This window comes from Euprymna scolopes, chromosome 2 (genome assembly GCF_053919585.1).
Source record: "Euprymna scolopes isolate OS-2025 chromosome 2, ASM5391958v1, whole genome shotgun sequence".
NCBI lineage: Eukaryota > Metazoa > Mollusca > Cephalopoda > Sepiida > Sepiolidae > Euprymna > Euprymna scolopes.
This window is the reverse complement of record NC_136483.1, coordinates 114,957,298-114,974,591: the sequence shown is the minus strand read 5'-3', so window position 1 is coordinate 114,974,591 and position 17,294 is coordinate 114,957,298. Positions and strand designations below refer to the sequence as shown.

Here is a 17,294-nt window from a genome sequence, read left to right as displayed (position 1 = left end):
AATTTTTGGATACTTTTGACATGACAATTAAGATATCACTGATTTTAATTGAAATTCAATATTTCTATTTTCGCTCTAATAACAGAAGTACCAAATTTTAAAATTATTTCATAATATGTGGTTGCATCATAAGAGTTGAACAATAAAAATATATAATCTCAATAAGAACAGAAATGAATAAGACAAAGGTCTCTATATCCAAAGGGCCTGATATCACTAAAAAAATGATAAAATGTAATGCAATAATTTAAACTATGTACATTTTATTCAAGAAAGACTAGCAAAGACATGTGGCATTAAACGGGTGTAAATAAGGACCACTATATATTTCTGTTTTTAGTTTTGAATGGTTTTTTTTTTTGGTTTTTTTAATTATATTTGAACTTTCATAATTTGCAATGTATGAATAAATCAAAGTAAAGAGATCGTTTTTACCGGTTAGGGATGGTCCTTCAAAAATATAGATCCTGACAATATAGTAAAAAAAAAAAAAAAAAAATTTGAATATAAAATGAAAATTAAACTATTGTTGGATTCCTTACAAAATTTTACTCAAGAAATGTTGTTTGTTCTTGTTATAAGTCTTTGTTTTCAAATGCATGCCTGGATGGACAGATACACCCACAAATATTGTAACTGTAGAGATGTGTGTGTAAATGTCTACACACACACAATTTTTACAGTTAAACAATATATACATATATAATACAATATTTGTGTATATATACACACACATTTCTAGCTGCTCGGCCGTAAATTACGCTTAAATATGATTTGATTAATGTAGATTTTGTATTTATTATATTGGACCTAATATATAGTAATGATTTAAAAAGTTTAAGAAAAAAAAAAAAACAACGCTAGTGTGCCACCACCAAGAATCTAAACGAAAACGTTTAGCTTACAATTTAATTTTTCCTTTAACGTTAATGCCTGAGCTATGAAGACATGTTTGCTGCAAGGCTAAAAATTAAAACATGAACTAATATATATATTGTTATCGTTGGAAAGTAATAACAAAAGCAAATTAATTACGTATAACTTTAATTCTTCATTCTATCAAATTCATCCCATATTTTTGGACTTTATTTGGAAGTTCAACCAAATATGAAACGATATTAGAATCAGTTATTTTGAAATGTGCGTTCTATATTTCAGTAAAACAGTTTTAAATTAAAAATGAAAATTTTACCTAGAAACTTTTCAAAGAAATTGAAAAATTGGGTGGAGGATCATTGATGTCATAATCAACGTTAAGAGAGGGTAGTAATCTGATTTTTAAATATTTTTTTTTTTTAAGTTGCCATGAGATCCATTCAATAAAATATATTATTTGAATAATTCTTGATATGTTTTGGAACTTGTATTTGTTTCTCAGTGAAGAAATATTGATTTCTTGAGATTGTGACCAAATTGGTTGTTAATTGAATTATTTTTTGTTAATTTTGTATAGTTGTCTGAAAATTAAAGGATTTACACAAGTCTGCATTATAATTTCACTTTATTCTAACTGCTTCCTCCAGTGCTAAAGTGGTTAGTGTGTTTGGGTACAAGTTCAGATCCTGTAGAAGGTTTTGCTTTTATATTCATTTGAGTTTGGTTTTCAGGTCGCATCTTAAGTATGTGTAAAAAATGTCTAAAAACGTTCAGGTGTTAAAGGACTTTTGGTGATTAAGTGAGCCATTCTATGAAACTATGGTAAAGTTTTACGATGCGTTAAATATTTTTTTTTTTTATACAAAAACATGGTCCAAATATATATATATATATATATATATATATATATATATATATATATATATATATATATAATTATCAGATTGATATTAATTACAATCTCCAAAAATCTGACAAAATAATTTTATATATTAAGCAGCTTTTTATAAGTAATGTTCAACATTACAGCTTTAATTAATAAAGTGCACATTCATTTTTCCAGAATTGTTTTAATTCTCTTATGTTTGATTTCAAACAATTCAGTGTGTACTGGTTAAAGTTACACTTAGGAAAAAAAGACTCCTCTACACACACACACACATGATCGTATCTCATAATCTTGACTCTTTCTTAAAACAAGTCTGTGAATGTACCTATACTAGCATGAATTTATGGATTTTACACATTTTCAACCACCTTCATGGATAGGATCCTGTTATTTGACTACATCTTCATCTTTTTTGAATATTACTTTCTTTCAAACTTTGTAGCTTTAGCAACTCTATAAAAATATTTGAACTATTTTCCTCTGAAGAAGAAAGGCATATTTTTGAAACTCCATAGAATAAAGAAATAACTCGCTTTATCTTCCATTGTATTCCCTGTGTACAATAAATTCTGTAAGTCAATTTAATTTCTCTAATATATTCAACTCTTATGATGTATCAGTATATTGCATCAATTTTTAAATTTTGTACTACATAAAACTTTTCTGTTCAGCCATTTGTTTTCGGAGTTTTACAATTTGATTTTATCTGTAAATCCAAAGGATAATTGAGTTGTTTTTGTTTTTTTGTTACAATTTTCTCTGATGCAGTAAAAGGATTGTTTACTAAAAAAAAAATAACGATTGATTTTGAACCTTTTTTTTTTTTTTTTCTGAAAAACAAAAAAGATTCTGTGTAAAATGTTTATGCATACACACAAAAAAATAGTGGCATTTAAAAAGGCTTAAAAGAAATTAAAAAAAAATTACTTATAAACTTCTGAGTAATGCCTTTCATGTAATCTCGTTATCTACAAACACTGATACCTTTTATAGAGATTCTTGTACAGCGATAAATTTAGAGTGAAACAATGATTGATCAATCTCCAACTGCATTTTTTCTGGAACTCAGAAGCTCACATTATTAATGCTGGAGTTCCTCAGGGTCCCATCCTGGGCCCAGCTCTCTTCCTGGTCTACATCAATGATCTCCCAAATCACATCCTAAGATCATTTATAGACGTTTATGCTGATGACACTAATATCTATGGCAACACTTCAAAGATTGTAAATGGCCAAGTTCTCTCTGATTCTCTCTTCTCTGATCTTGATCATGTGGTGGAATGGAGAAAGAGATGGCTGGTTAATTTTAATACATCTAAAACCAAGCATCTATTTTTATATAACGCTCTGATCCCTGTCTGGCGTCAGTTGGAATGAATGTCTCTAATCTTGCAGAGGCTCCATATTTTGACAAGTTTCTGTATCTAACCTTTATTCCTAGACTGATGGAAAAATGGTGAGATCGTTCTACCACTCCAGTAGATATCTCACTGCTGATGCAATTCTTTATCTGTATAAGAGCTAAGTATGTCCAAGGATGGAGTACTGTTGTTACATCTAGGCAGGAGCTGCCAGAAACACCTTATCCTGTCTTGACAATTCAAAATAGACTTTGTAGCTTAGTGGGGGATGCCCTTTTCTCTTCCCTGCAATCCCTTTCCCCCAGAAGAGATGTTGCGAGCCTGTCTCTGCTTTATTTTCATGGAAAGTGCTCGTCTGAGCTCTAATCTATGGTCTTTCCTGGCCTGACATTCACAAAAAACACTCGTCTAGCTGAAACTTATTAACCCTTATCCTCGAGTGACCTCCAGGCCTTGATAAGGGATAACTGCTTTAAAAAAAAAATACTAGCATTGTTAAAAGTCGAGTGACAACATGGAATCTAAGAACAGCTCTAGGATTAGGATACTTTTTTGTTGTTGCAGATAAATTTAGTCAGTTAAATCCCCAAAAATAAAATGACAAAATTAAAATAATTCTATGATCATAAAGACATGTGGAGAAAGAAGAAATAAAAGAACTTAATAGTAAAGACTCACTTTTCATAAAATGTTTAAAAAAAGATGGGGAAAAATATTAAGTCACATAAATAATGTTTAATATGAAACTTCTTTAAATAGCCTAACAATAAAAGAAAGTACCTTTTGTCTGCATAAAGACGGCTTTCTTATATATATTTTTCTATTCTTTGATGTGAGTTCATAAAATTTCTCGGAAGTTTATATTGAAAATAACATTGTTAGTATACATTGACTGAAAATTGTGCCTAATTAAAAAAAAAATTATTGCCAATTAAAATGTACCAAATTTCATTGGCATAAATATAAGTCATATTGCACACCCTGCAAATATGTTGGATACAAACTGGCTCGAAACATGAAAAATATATACACTCCTATTTATGTAAATACTCTCATATAACATGTATTACTAGTTCTAGTTATATCACATAATGAAGGAGGTAAAATTAACTGATAGTTTACAAATGGTTGGGGAAAGAAGGTCCAAAAATTGATATAAATAATGGCTTCCTCTCTTGCTCCCTCCCTCTCTCCCTTCCTCTCCTTCCCTCTCTCTCTTCCTCCTCTCTTGATCCTTCCCTCTCTCTCTTCCTCCTCTCTTGATCCTTCCCTCTCTCTCTCTCTCTCCTCCTCCTCTCTTGATCCTTCCCTCTCTCTCTCTCCTCCTCCTCTCTTGATCCTTCCCTCTCTCTCTCTCCTCCTCCTCTCTTGATCCTTCCCTCTCACTTTCTCCTCCTCTCTTGATCCTTCCCTCTCTCTCTCCTCCTCTCTTGATCCTTTCCTCTCTCTCTCCTCCTCCTCTCTTGATCCTTCCCTCTCTCTCTCCTCCTCCTCTCTTGATCCTTCCCTCTCTCTCTCCTCCTCCTCTCTTGATCCTTCCCTCTCTCTCTCCTCCTCCTCTCTTGATCCTTCCCTCTCTTGATCCTTCCCTCTCTCTCTCTCTCTCCTCCTCCTCTCTTGATCCTTCCCCCTCTCTCTCTCTCCTCCTCCTCTCTTGATCCTTCCCCCTCTCTCTCTCTCTCCTCCTCCTCTCTTGATCCTTCCCCCCCTCTCTCTCTCTCTCTCTCCTCCTCCTCTCTTGATCCTTCCCCCCCTCTCTCTCCTCCTCCTCTCTTGATCCTTCCCCCCCTCTCTCTCTCTCCTCCTCCTCTCTTGATCCTTCCCCCTCTCTCTCTCTCTCCTCCTCCTCTCTTGATCCTTCCCCCCCTCTCTCTCTCTCTCTCTCTCTCTCTCCTCCTCTCTTGATCCTTCCCCCTCTCTCTCTCTCTCCTCCTCCTCTCTTGATCCCTCCCACTCTCTCTCCTCCTCCTCTCTTGATCCCTCCCACTCTCTCTCTCCTCCTCTCTTGATCCCTCCCACTCTCTCTCTCCTCCTCTCTTGATCCCTCCCACTCTCTCTCTCCTCCTCTCTTGATCCCTCCCACTCTCTCTCCTCCTCTCTTGATCCCTCCCACTCTCTCTCTCTCCTCCTCTCTTGATCCTTCCCACTCTCTCTCTCCTCCTCTCTTGATCCTTCCCACTCTCTCTCTCCTCCTCTCTTGATCCCTCCCACTCTCTCTCTCCTCCTCTCTTGATCCCTCCCACTCTCTCTCTCCTCCTCTCTTGATCCCTCCCACTCTCTCTCCTCCTCTCTTGATCCCTCCCACTCTCTCTCTCCTCATCACGTGATCCCTCCCACTCTCTCTCTCTCCTCATCACGTGATCCCTCCCACTCTCTCTCTCTCCTCATCTCTTGATCCCTCCCACTCTCTCTCTCCTCATCTCTTGATCCCTCCCACTCTCTCTCTCCTCATCTCTTGATCCCTCCCACTCTCTCTCCTCATCTCTTGATCCCTCCCACTCTCTCTCTCCTCATCTCTTGATCCCTCCCACTCTCTCTCTCCTCATCTCTTGATCCCTCCCACTCTCTCTCTCTCTCCTCATCTCTTGATCCCTCCCACTCTCTCTCTCTCTCCTCCTCTCTTGATCCCTCCCACTCTCTCTCTCCTCCTCTCTTGATCCCTCCCACTCTCTCTCTCCGCTCTCTTTCTGTTATTTTCTCTTTCGATTGTTGCTATCATTCACTCATTGAATAGTCTCCCTTAATAATAGTTATTTATATGAAGATATATTGAAAAAGACAATGCAATCTGCATTGCAGAAAACTTCAACATTGCCCAAGATTGAATGAGAAACCCTTTTGCCACATAACTATAACATTGTATTACCTCTTTTATTATTTACTTTTATTATTTTCAATTTTTACGATGAACCCAGGGATGTACTAGCATTAAGTGAGAGGATTATATGAAGATTATAAATTATTAGAGATGCACATTGGAAGTTTATGAATAAATGCTTACTTCTGCTCCAGACCCTATATTACTCATTATTTATTCTGTACTTTTCAAGTTATAATATAAAGTTGTTCAATGATAATATTAAAAAAAAAATTAAAAAATACTTATCCAAAGACACTTAGTGATGTAGTTTAAGAATATATATATATATGCTTATGCAGTCAATCTTCAAATCCCAATGAGTTTGTGATACAGAAAAATGGGCTTAATGTAACTTTTTCATTTTTAAATTCTGATTTATGATTTAAATACTTGCAGTTATTTGAATTCAAATATTGATAACAAACACATCTCCAAAACAAATTCCATCCCCTACTCCTTTCTTTATATTTTGCAATGACACTTTGGTGTTCTTACGGTGCCATTAAAGACAGAACCACTGTTAGTACCACACACATACACACACACAAAGAAATGGTCTCCATTCTTTTCTAAAAGTGATGAAGCCGACCTGGTTCAATTCTGGTAAAGTCTTTTTCACTTTCAGTGCCACCTGGTCTTCTTTTTTTCGGTTGAAACATTAAATTGTATGTGCAATGCCAACCAGGAGCAAAAGGTATGTGCAGAAATGCTAGCGTAGTAGGCAAGAGATTTTATACTTGTTACTTACTTTCACCCTCATTTTGGAATTCATCTTTTTTTTTTTTAATCATTTTCAAAGAAAAATCAGTCTTTTATTAAAGGTTTTTGGCAAAAATATATACCCATCGCCATAAATAATTTTTTTAACTTAATTCAGATTTCTTAAATACTTTCAAACATTAAGATATATATTTCTTTAAATTTGTATTCAAACAAAAAATGAAAGATAAAATTGTTCTTTCTAATAAAATGTAGATATGAATGAAAGAAAGGGGGGAAAGACAAAAACAATGTAATCAAATTAACTTTAATGATGAGATTTTTAATGTTTCATCTTCATTATCGGAAATGAATTATGGTGTTTTGAAATGTTACAAAATTTACATAAAAGATAAAATGATCTAAAAATAATGATGGGAAAAGACAGCAAGTTATGTTAATTTGAAATTCACAAAGTGCCATAAAATAATAAAATAAGGGGATTCTTGGGTGCACATGTTGATAAAAATACATGGCTTTCATTTCCAAGTCTTTCTTATGAGTCTTATTTATTGTAAATATTTTAAAATATCTTCAGATCTTTCTGAAGAAATCTTTTGATGATAAAAACAAAAAAAAAAATGTAATTCTCATCATACAAGTTAATTTGTTTTGGTCTGTCTATTCTTCCCCTTTAATATCTACATTTAGTCAGATTTTATCCAAACGATAACAAAATGACAAAACTTTCCCTCTGAAAAATCTTTTCATTTTAGACAAGCATTGATGTGTATGCAAACACAACAACATTAGCCCAGTTTCTTCGGTCGAAAATTAGGATAAAATAACTCGTGACCAAATGAGGAAATATCTGACCAAAAGCTCATAACATTTAATCATTAACTCTACTCCATTCCAAATTTTATCGCAAGAAAGAAAAAGAGAGGTCCATAACTGATCAGGATGCCCTCTCTCTCTATATATATATCTCTCTATATATATCTCTCTATATATATCTCTCTATATATATCTCTATATATATATCTCTCTCTATATATATATCTCTATATATATATCTCTCTCTATATATATATATCTCTCTCTATATATATCTCTCTATATATATATCTCTCTATATATATATCTCTCTATATATATATCTCTCTATATATATATCTCTCTCTATATATATATCTCTCTCTATATATATATATATCTCTCTATATATATATATCTCTCTCTATATATATCTCTCTCTATATATATATATCTCTCTCTATATATATATATATATCTCTCTCTCTCTATATATATATATATATATATCTCTATATATATATCTCTCTCTCTATATATATATATATATATCTATATATATATATATATATATCTCTATATATATATCTCTATATCTCTCTCTCTTTCTCTCTCTCTCTCTCTCTCTCTCTCTCTCTCTCTCTCTCTCTCTCTCTCTCTCACACACACAATAAAATTTGGAATGGAGTAGGATTAATCAATAAATATAAAATGTTAGCTTTTGACCAATGATGGTCAAAAGATTTTTTTTTTTCCAAAAAATTAAAATTTCTCATTCTGTATTATTTTATTCTAAATTTTGCCCAAAAGGCCTGAGCTAATTTTTCTGTTTGCACAAATAAAAACTATACTAAATTAATACATGGCTCGACTTATTATTGAACACTCTTCTGTAATTAATGTAAGGTTCATGATTGTTTCTGCAATCTTTTATGAATCATTAACAAAAACTTTGATTCTCCATCATTTGATGTTTAATTATTGGACTTAAAAAAAAGAAAACGGATTGATGAAAAACAGGCACTCAAATTATATTTTAAAAATAAATATGAAAATTATTTTAGCATGTGTCAACTTTGTTTTGGTTTTGGGTATACTAAAATTTTAACTCTATATTAACCTTAACATTAACTACATTGATTCTTAAAGAAATGCAAATATTATGGCAGGTGTGTAGGCAATTAAATGATTGATTACACAGTAAGAAATGTTATTTTGAAAAAAAAAAATAAGATTTCATGTTTTTAATATATAAAATGAAGTCATTTTTTATGTTATCGATAGCTTTGATTCTACAAAATCTTTACTGGATTCTGATTCTTTAGATTTTTTGATCATTGCAACATGTTAAGAATAAAATGTAATTTGAACTCCTTGTAAAATATTTTGTTTGGGTCTTACTCGTTATCCCATTTTATTTTATCTTAAAAGAAGGGACGTAACTCTTTTCATCCTTAAAGAAGGGACGTAACTCATTGGAACAATTTTTTTTTGAAAGATAGCATAATTTAAAAGATGAAAAGCCAAACAAATTGCAAGTGAGTATACTATCAGGCAACACTGAATAGGTATAAACAGTATAGAACTTACATTGGAATAATTAAATATTACAAGGTATGTGAAATCATTAACTCGTGTTATATTGAGCCATTATCACATGATATATATGGCATAAATATTTTATGGCATAATTTATGTTGACACACCGGTTCTTATTAGATAACCAAAGTTAAGCAATGTTGAGCCTGGTAAATTTTAAATGGGTGACTATTTGAAAATACCCGGTGTTGTATGTGAGTGAAGATTCTTTGCTATTCTAACATCGTTTTCACTCGTCCTAGATTTATCCTTGCCATTAGACTTGCCAGTTCAGAATAGATGTGGTCAGAGATTGTGCAACTCTTGCTTCACAATACTTTCTGCATGGACACTTTTACAGGTGTGTCCAGTCTATCAACACTAAATGGAGGCCTAAGAATAGATCGAATAAAAAAAAACAAAAAAACTAGATGAATTAAAAAATAATAGCAAAAAAAAATGATCAAAAGTTTTTGAGGACCTTCTGATTAAATATTTTTGAAAATTTGAACTGTTTATTTCTATTATATTTTCAGATACTAATTTTTTGTATAAGTTATTTTTTTTTTATTCATTGAAAGTTGAAATAAAGTTCAAATTTCAATGGTCTATTCATCAAACTTGACACTAATTTTTCTTAACACTAATTTCTGTCTTTAAATGAATGGAGTACATACTCATTAGCAATAGTACAATTTTAAAGTAAAGTGTAGAAATAATCCTCAGTTGTGCCAGTTCAGTCAGCATAGTTGACAGATGATGACCTTAAGGTGAACTACCACCTCTGAAGAAGAGTAGAGTTGATTGACTAGCTTAACCTTATGATATAGGATGGATTTGAAGAACCGGTTACTACCAGAATTTTAACTTATATGATGTAAGGTCTTGATAAATAGGAAAGCCGAAGCCTGCTCACTCCATGAGGATTATCTGTGGATACACAAGCCTCTCGAGAAAAGCATCTTTGAGAATATCTTGCTCTGTTTGTCCTGAAATGGATGATATTAAAATTGTACTAATTAGTCAGTACTGACCAAGCTCAACATTGCTTCACTAATTAAATACAAACTTTCATTTTTTTCAACATGATATAATGTAACGATTTGGGGATTTTGGGTGCTGTAAGATTGAAAATACTTATAGCAAGTACGCTGCGCAGAAATGTATGTTCAATTTCTGGGAAGAAATCACCAGGCTAACTGCGTAGATTTATTTTTAATGGTTGCTTTTATAACAAACTAACATCAGCGTTTGTGTGTAGCTTACTTGCCATAAGTATATTTTCATATTACTATTGTTCTACTCATGTATTGAGCATTGTTGTAAGTGAATCCTGAAAAGTTTGGGGTTTTTTCCTAATATCTGTATATATGAGTGAGTTATCAATCTTAAAGCTAAAAATAATTCCAAAATCATGTCTGGATCTCCATTCATCAAATAATGAAAACCTTTTTATTTATTTTTATTTTTTTTTTTTTAAATTCAATAATAATGTAAAAGTTTTTCATTGGAAAGTTCATTTAAGATATATTTTTAGCAATAATTAATAACTTGTTAGAATCTAACGAGTGCGTTTTTGTGTCTTGATAAAATCGGAAAGCATGTTGTGCTTGCATGCTTTTGTTCATTTCTGCCTTGTATTCCTTCCTCTGCCCCTCCCCTTTTTTTTTTTTTTTGCTCCGGCTCTTCAGAAGTATGAAATGTGTCTGTTGAAGTATCCACATTTCCAATTAGTGTCACATGGAATATACGTTGTATATGTATAAGCATGCACTAATACCCGATCAATCCTTTTAATGATCCCGGGAGACGGAAATGCTTACCCTCACGCTGATGTTACATATAAACACACATGAACATGCACATATACTTCCATGGTTTTGGGCACCTGCTAAAACACAATTCATAGAACTTGTTTTTTCTTTCTAAATATGAACAAAATTGATGTTTAGATTTTTAGTTCAAAAAATCCAAAAAATAAAATCTGTAGCACAATTTCCAATTCCAAACAATCCAAGGAATGTAACTGGTCTGCAAATCTAAAAAGCACTCCTTAAGCGCACAACACACACCAAGATTAGAAATATAAAATTGATTCTTGTGTCAGAATCTTTTTTTTTTCTTTTTTAATCATCATCATCTAAGTTTAGAGAAAGAGTAAAAAGAATTCATCCGAAAATTTATGAATATCACTTTGTTCTTGCTTTTTTCATAAATTTTTCCTTATGACCACCTCCACTTTTTTTCTCTTTTTTTCTTATAATAAACAAAGAAAAATAAGCAGCATATTTTAAGGAACAGGAAGGCAAAGATTTCGAATATTGTAATTCTCTCCATTGAATTTTAGGACTTTCACAGTTAAGGAGTTGAGCAGCATTCAGACTGCCCCCATAATTGTGATCTTGTGGCAAAATTGTTGAATATTCCGTTAATGGGAGACTAAGTGATCTATTGAGTAGGTGGAGGTGGGCAGACTTCACTGGATAGTTTTGTTTTTTGGAGGAGAGGGTAACTTAAGTTCCATTTTTCAAAGCTCTGAGTTGTTTCTGATAAGACCATCCTCATGTGGAGGATAAATGCCTCCTATTTTTCCAGGTTTTCCATCATGATCTAGATTGAGTAAAACAAATTCTTACCAACTGACAAACCTAGCCAATCAGTTTCATCTACTCTTATATGGACAAATCCTAATTGAAGAGTTGAAACATGACACAAAATGTTTTGCTCGTTAAGTAAACTTTGAAATGTATACTAGAAAAATGTGATTTTTATTGATGCACGAAAAAAAAAAAAAAAAAAAGAAAGAAATTTGTAGTTCACAACATTTTTGCTTTCTGGCTTTTGATTGGACATTTAATAAATATCTAGAAACATAGAGGCCTTAATTATTTCTAGCAAAGCATTATATGTGTTATTAATAATACTATACAGTAATAAATAGATTAGTCATAGGTACCATGGGTTTCAAAAAGGTAGTAAATCTGGTGAGAGGAGGTAATCAATATTTTCTTATCACCTGATTAGCTGTTGACCGATAAAAAGACAGTAACGATTATCCTCAAACTTAAGACCAGATTTACTACTTATTTTGAAATGTCTTGTGTCTATAGCTAATCGATTTATCAGCGTATAGTATCATCTATAATATGTATGTGTGTGTGTGTGTTTGGTATGCATTTTTTTAGCACTACATGTATCATTTTCTGTGTACACACTGGATGGAGAAAGAAAGTAAAAACACCTCACTTTAAAATTAAAAGTTTTATAGACATGTGGTTTTATAAACCACTCATTTATTTCTGATATTTATCTTAACAATTAGGTTTCAATCTAAAGAATGGAAATATGATTGCATTTTGTAATCATTAAATTAGTATTTCTGTAATGTTATTTTATATATATATATATATATATATATATATATATATATATATATATATATATAGCTAAACATAAATTTATTGAGCACTATTGGATTAAATGCTAATACCAATTTGATATTGAATCTATGTATAGAACATGAAAAATATGTCGGCCTGACTACTTTTAGGTTATTAAGCTTAAAAATGTGAAAATTAGGAATTTATTTTTACTCCGTTATGCATTGTCCTAAGAGAAGGTGGGTAATATATATATATATATATATATTCTTTAAAGAGGTCCTCAGGAGACTCTAAGACACATGCACCAAACTTTGTTTATTTCCTCTTATTTTAATGAACTTTTAACCATAATAGACAAAAAACTGCTCTTAAAAATGAGCAAATTTTGCTCAATTTAACACCCCCAACAGGGACTTAGTTCTTCAATTTCAAGTTCATAAATTTAGTTCTGTGATTTTTATATTTTGACACCGTCTACATAGAAATGTTTTTGATAGTTTATGTATATTTGAGACTTTTGCACTTAAGATTTCAAGTGTTTGCTGGTTTCATTTTATGTTGAAACTGCATGTATATGAATGATTTGTAGATTATTTTTAACTTATAAATAGTTTGTAAATGATAGATTATATTCATACCCTGCATGGGATCCTGACATTCAAGTGAGAGTAGACCTGGGAATAACAACTAAAAGGTGATTTCATAGTCTTTAAAGTTTTCAAATTGGATCCTCACCACCAAATGCAGTCAGTCATAGCCAGGACATGGTTTTTGGTATATGATTATGATAAGACTGGTGTGAGTATTCCAAATCTCTCTCTCTCTATATATATATATAATATATATAATTTCAAGATGTGTGGAAAGAAAAACAAGAATGCTGGATTATTGTGGTAAGAGCATACAAATTTAGTGCATTAAGAAAAGAGTTTCATAAACTGCAGCAGGTCTTTTCATGAAATCCTGATTTCCGTAATGCACTAATGTTTATAAAAATATCTAAATAGTCTGTTTAATATACAAACATTATTGGTTACATATGTTCATACATGTTTCAGCGGAATCCCAATTCAAACAGACCACTTCATCGGACTAAAAAAAGGAGCGATATTGAAATGAGTCAAGATTGCATTCATTTTTTTTTTATAAGATATGCGGGTGTGGTTTACACTCTGGAAGAAAATGATATGTTTACTTTGAATATGAGCAGTAAGGGTTTTGGAGGGAGGTGTAGTGAGGGTAGGGGGAGGGTAAAAAGAGGGGAAAGTACATCCCTTGTGGTCAAGCTGTAACAGCAAGGAGGTATTAGTATTATTTTAATTTGGTGGTTGTTTATTGGCCTAAGTTTTTTGCTTTGATTATACCCTCCTCATCCTTACTTCCCTATCTATGTTTTTATGGTCGTTTTTTCTTTTTTTCTTTTCTTTTACTCTAGTATTGAAGAAAAGATAAATAACCCAAATGAAAGATTGACAACCATCGAAATTAAGTTTACATATAGATATGAAAACCTTTGCCACTGTAATTGCTTCAAACACTGCACTAGAGTGGGGAATATAACTCTCGGTATACCACCTTTATCATATAAACGAGAAACAAATGAATGGATAAAAAAGCGAAGAATAAAATAAATAAATAGAGCTTATCAATAAAATAGACCGATAATGAAGTGTCACCAGAAATCAAAAAAAAAAAAAATCATAAAAGCCTAAAATAGGGATATAATGGCAATGAGGGTATAATATTACTTTAGATCAAAGCGAAAACTTAGGCCAATAAACAACTGTCAAGTTAAAATAATACTGATACCTCCCCTCTGCTACAGCTTGACCAGATGGGATCGTACTTCATCCCCCACCCTTGCTTCCTTCCCTCACCACACCTTCCTCCAAAACCCCTACTGTTCACATTCACAAAGTATGTACCCCACTTTCCCCCAGAGCATAAACTGCACTCAGATATCTTATATAAAAACGAATGTAATCTTGATTTTCTTTTCAATATCACTCCTTTTTTGGTCTGATGAAGTGGTCTCTTTGAATTGGAACTCCATGGAAACATGTATGCACATATGTAACCAATAATGTTTGTATAATAAACAGACTTTATATCAGCTCTGTCCTCAATTGAGCACTCTTGAATAATCATACAGGTTTCATTAAGTTTACATCTAGGAAACAAATTTATGCAACCATTTTATATATATATATATATATACTTTATGAGACTGAACTGGGATTGTAGTGTTTTAATTATTAGGTAATTGGCATGGTTTCCTCTTTGTTCTTTTTTCTGTAATAAACCTATTCTGTGATTTATGTGTAACTGCATAGTCGTTACTAGTTTGAATGGTTGCAATCACTTTGTTTTTCTGATTATATAAAACTGGCATTCAGCATTCATTGATGCAGGCTAACATTCTTATGATGATTTGATATGTCAGTGTTGTATTACGTTTTGAACTCTTCTCATCATCTTATTCGTTGTTGTCAGGGTTACAATGTTTCACCTGTTTTATTCATTCATCTTTTTCAGGTGTCAACTATTGCAAAATGCACCTGAAAAAGAGCAAACATTGTGAAAAATGAGAACAACCATCTGAAATGTTTAAATAATATAGCTTTTCGTTATTTTTATTTGTGTTTAATTTTGTTTACAATTTGTTGTTTGGAGTTCGTACCATTAGATGTTCCCACTTAAATTTTAAGAGAATTAGAATTGACAAAACTTATGGGATAACCTGATATTTTAGACAAATTATTCATAACTAATTAAAAGAACACACACAGACATTAAGCATGTGAAATTTGGTATCAAACTTTATATATATCTAAATCAATTTTTCTAAAAGCGAGTTAAAAAAAATCAGCCAATATTTTTGGAATGTCCTTCTGTACTAGCTCAATAGAATAAATACTTGTAGCAGAAAAACGAACTTAAAAACATTTTTAACACTGAATCATCATTTCACTGTTTATAAGGAAAATTTTATGAACCAAGATAAGAAGAGAATTACTGTCAAATTAAGACTGCCTATGTACTGTATACCATCTTTTATTTTTCCTGAAAAAAGGGTTGATATGCCTTAAAATATATATAAGCTAAACAAACCCCATTTCATTGAAGACATTTTACACCCATGCTTTGATCAATCATTATTCTGGAATATTCCTTGCTTTTCTCAACACTTTTCCTTCCGTCTCTCTCTCCATCTATCTCACACTTTGTCTTTTAACCTTACTCCTTGGCTATCATCATCGTCATTTATCAGCTGGGCTGAACTGGTTGCAGATGCAAATTGCAAGCACGCATTTCTTTTAATCTATTTTATTGTAAATTTCTTTTTAAATGTTTGTTGGCTATAAATAAAAAAATAAATAAAAAAAGTAGCTAATAAATGTGGAATCATTCTAGTTGTCTCAAAGTTGTTCTTTCAAACACACATTTATCAGGTGAGTAAAAATAGAATTTAAGTAGAATTGAACATAAAATTATGTTCAAATGAAATATTAACATCATCGTCAAACACGATTTATTAAAAATGAATTTACATTTATTGGCTATTTTTTAAATTTATAATTTAAATGTTTTTTGTTTTAATGTTTTCCTTTACAGGTTCTCATTTTGTGAAAAGTTTATAATGCATAAATAATTTAACATCTCTTAACACTTTACTGCATTTTCATGGCTATAAATCATGTCGCAGACTGGCCTCTGTGGTAGGTCAGTGTACTTATTCTGGGGGTGGGAGGTGATATCCTAACAACTGCAAATGAATGAATAAATAAAATAGAACTTTTAAAGAGAAAAAAACTCAACAATTCTTCGTCCAAATGGAAAAAATACATTTCTGATAAATAGTTATGAAATTGCAGTAAGGTGTTATAGTAAAGTTAAATTAATTTTTCTCATATATCTGAAAAGATATTGATCTTTTTATATTTACAAAGATTTATCGTCTTGATCTATTCTGGTTTAAAATTTGATATTTTAATGACTGTTTTTGAGGTGTTTTTTTGTATGTATGTATACATATTTATTAATTTTATATTGCCATGCATGGTATTTAAATACATAAATATGAATAAGGGTACAATTCCTGACTAAAAACACATTTTGTTCCATTCCCATGGTTATTTTTTTTCACTGAAATTTTTCTGAAAGTTTCCAATAATGTAAGAATTTTAGATAATTTAATAAAAGTACAAGTGAAATGTTCATTTTTACCTTCGTTTTAACTAAAGTTATTTGTAACTATTTTTCAATACTTTCTTCATCTGTATACTTAAATCTAAATGGAACTACAATGAGCAGATTTTTTTTTTTTACCAAGAACTGTCTGTCTATAGGCTGCTTCCAGTGGCTAAAGCATGATCGTTTTCAAAGTCCAATCTAAACAAATTCCATTAAGTAATAATCAATGTCCACCCTGATCTAACCATCATCTAAATTTTCATCTGACACAAGCCATTAACCCTTGTCCATGAGTGGTCTTTGAGCCCTGACAAGCGGGGACTCTTTATTTTTAAACAAAAAAACATTTTCTTTTAACAACAATTGTTAAATTTGTAAGGGATGTGTTTTTACACATTTTTCTGCTACAAATTCTGGTAAATAACTTTCTTAGCTAAAATTTATAATTAACTTGGAGAAATCAGTTGTCATCTGCTTCTTGTTTACATGTAGAAATAAAGCTACCACTGTATCAAGTTTAAATGAATTACATCCATTAGATCTTAGTTTTTTTTGTTTTTTGTTTTTTTAATTTTTTTTTATAAGAAAATATTTACACTTTGGAATGATACGTCAATGAAGTATTATTTTATATTTAA

The 17,294-nt window shown here is 31.5% G+C and overlaps 1 protein-coding gene across 17 annotated transcripts in view; it reads left to right on the top strand.

Moving 5' to 3' along the window:
* LOC145294259 (septin-7-like) overlaps positions 1-17,294 on the top strand; it is a 541,621-nt gene that overhangs the window by 509,187 nt on the left and 15,140 nt on the right. For 4 of the 17 annotated variants that reach the window (XR_013869862.1, XR_013869856.1, XM_080141372.1 and 1 more), the window contains one exon: positions 6,612-6,680. The exons of the other annotated variants lie outside the window; for them this stretch is intronic. Coding sequence is in view for 2 of the 4 variants with exons in the window: in XM_080141372.1 (XP_079997498.1) it covers positions 6,612-6,648 (37 nt within the window). In the remaining 2 variants the exon portion in view is untranslated. The remainder of the gene's footprint in view (positions 1-6,611; positions 6,681-17,294) is intronic. 17 annotated transcript variants of the gene reach the window in all.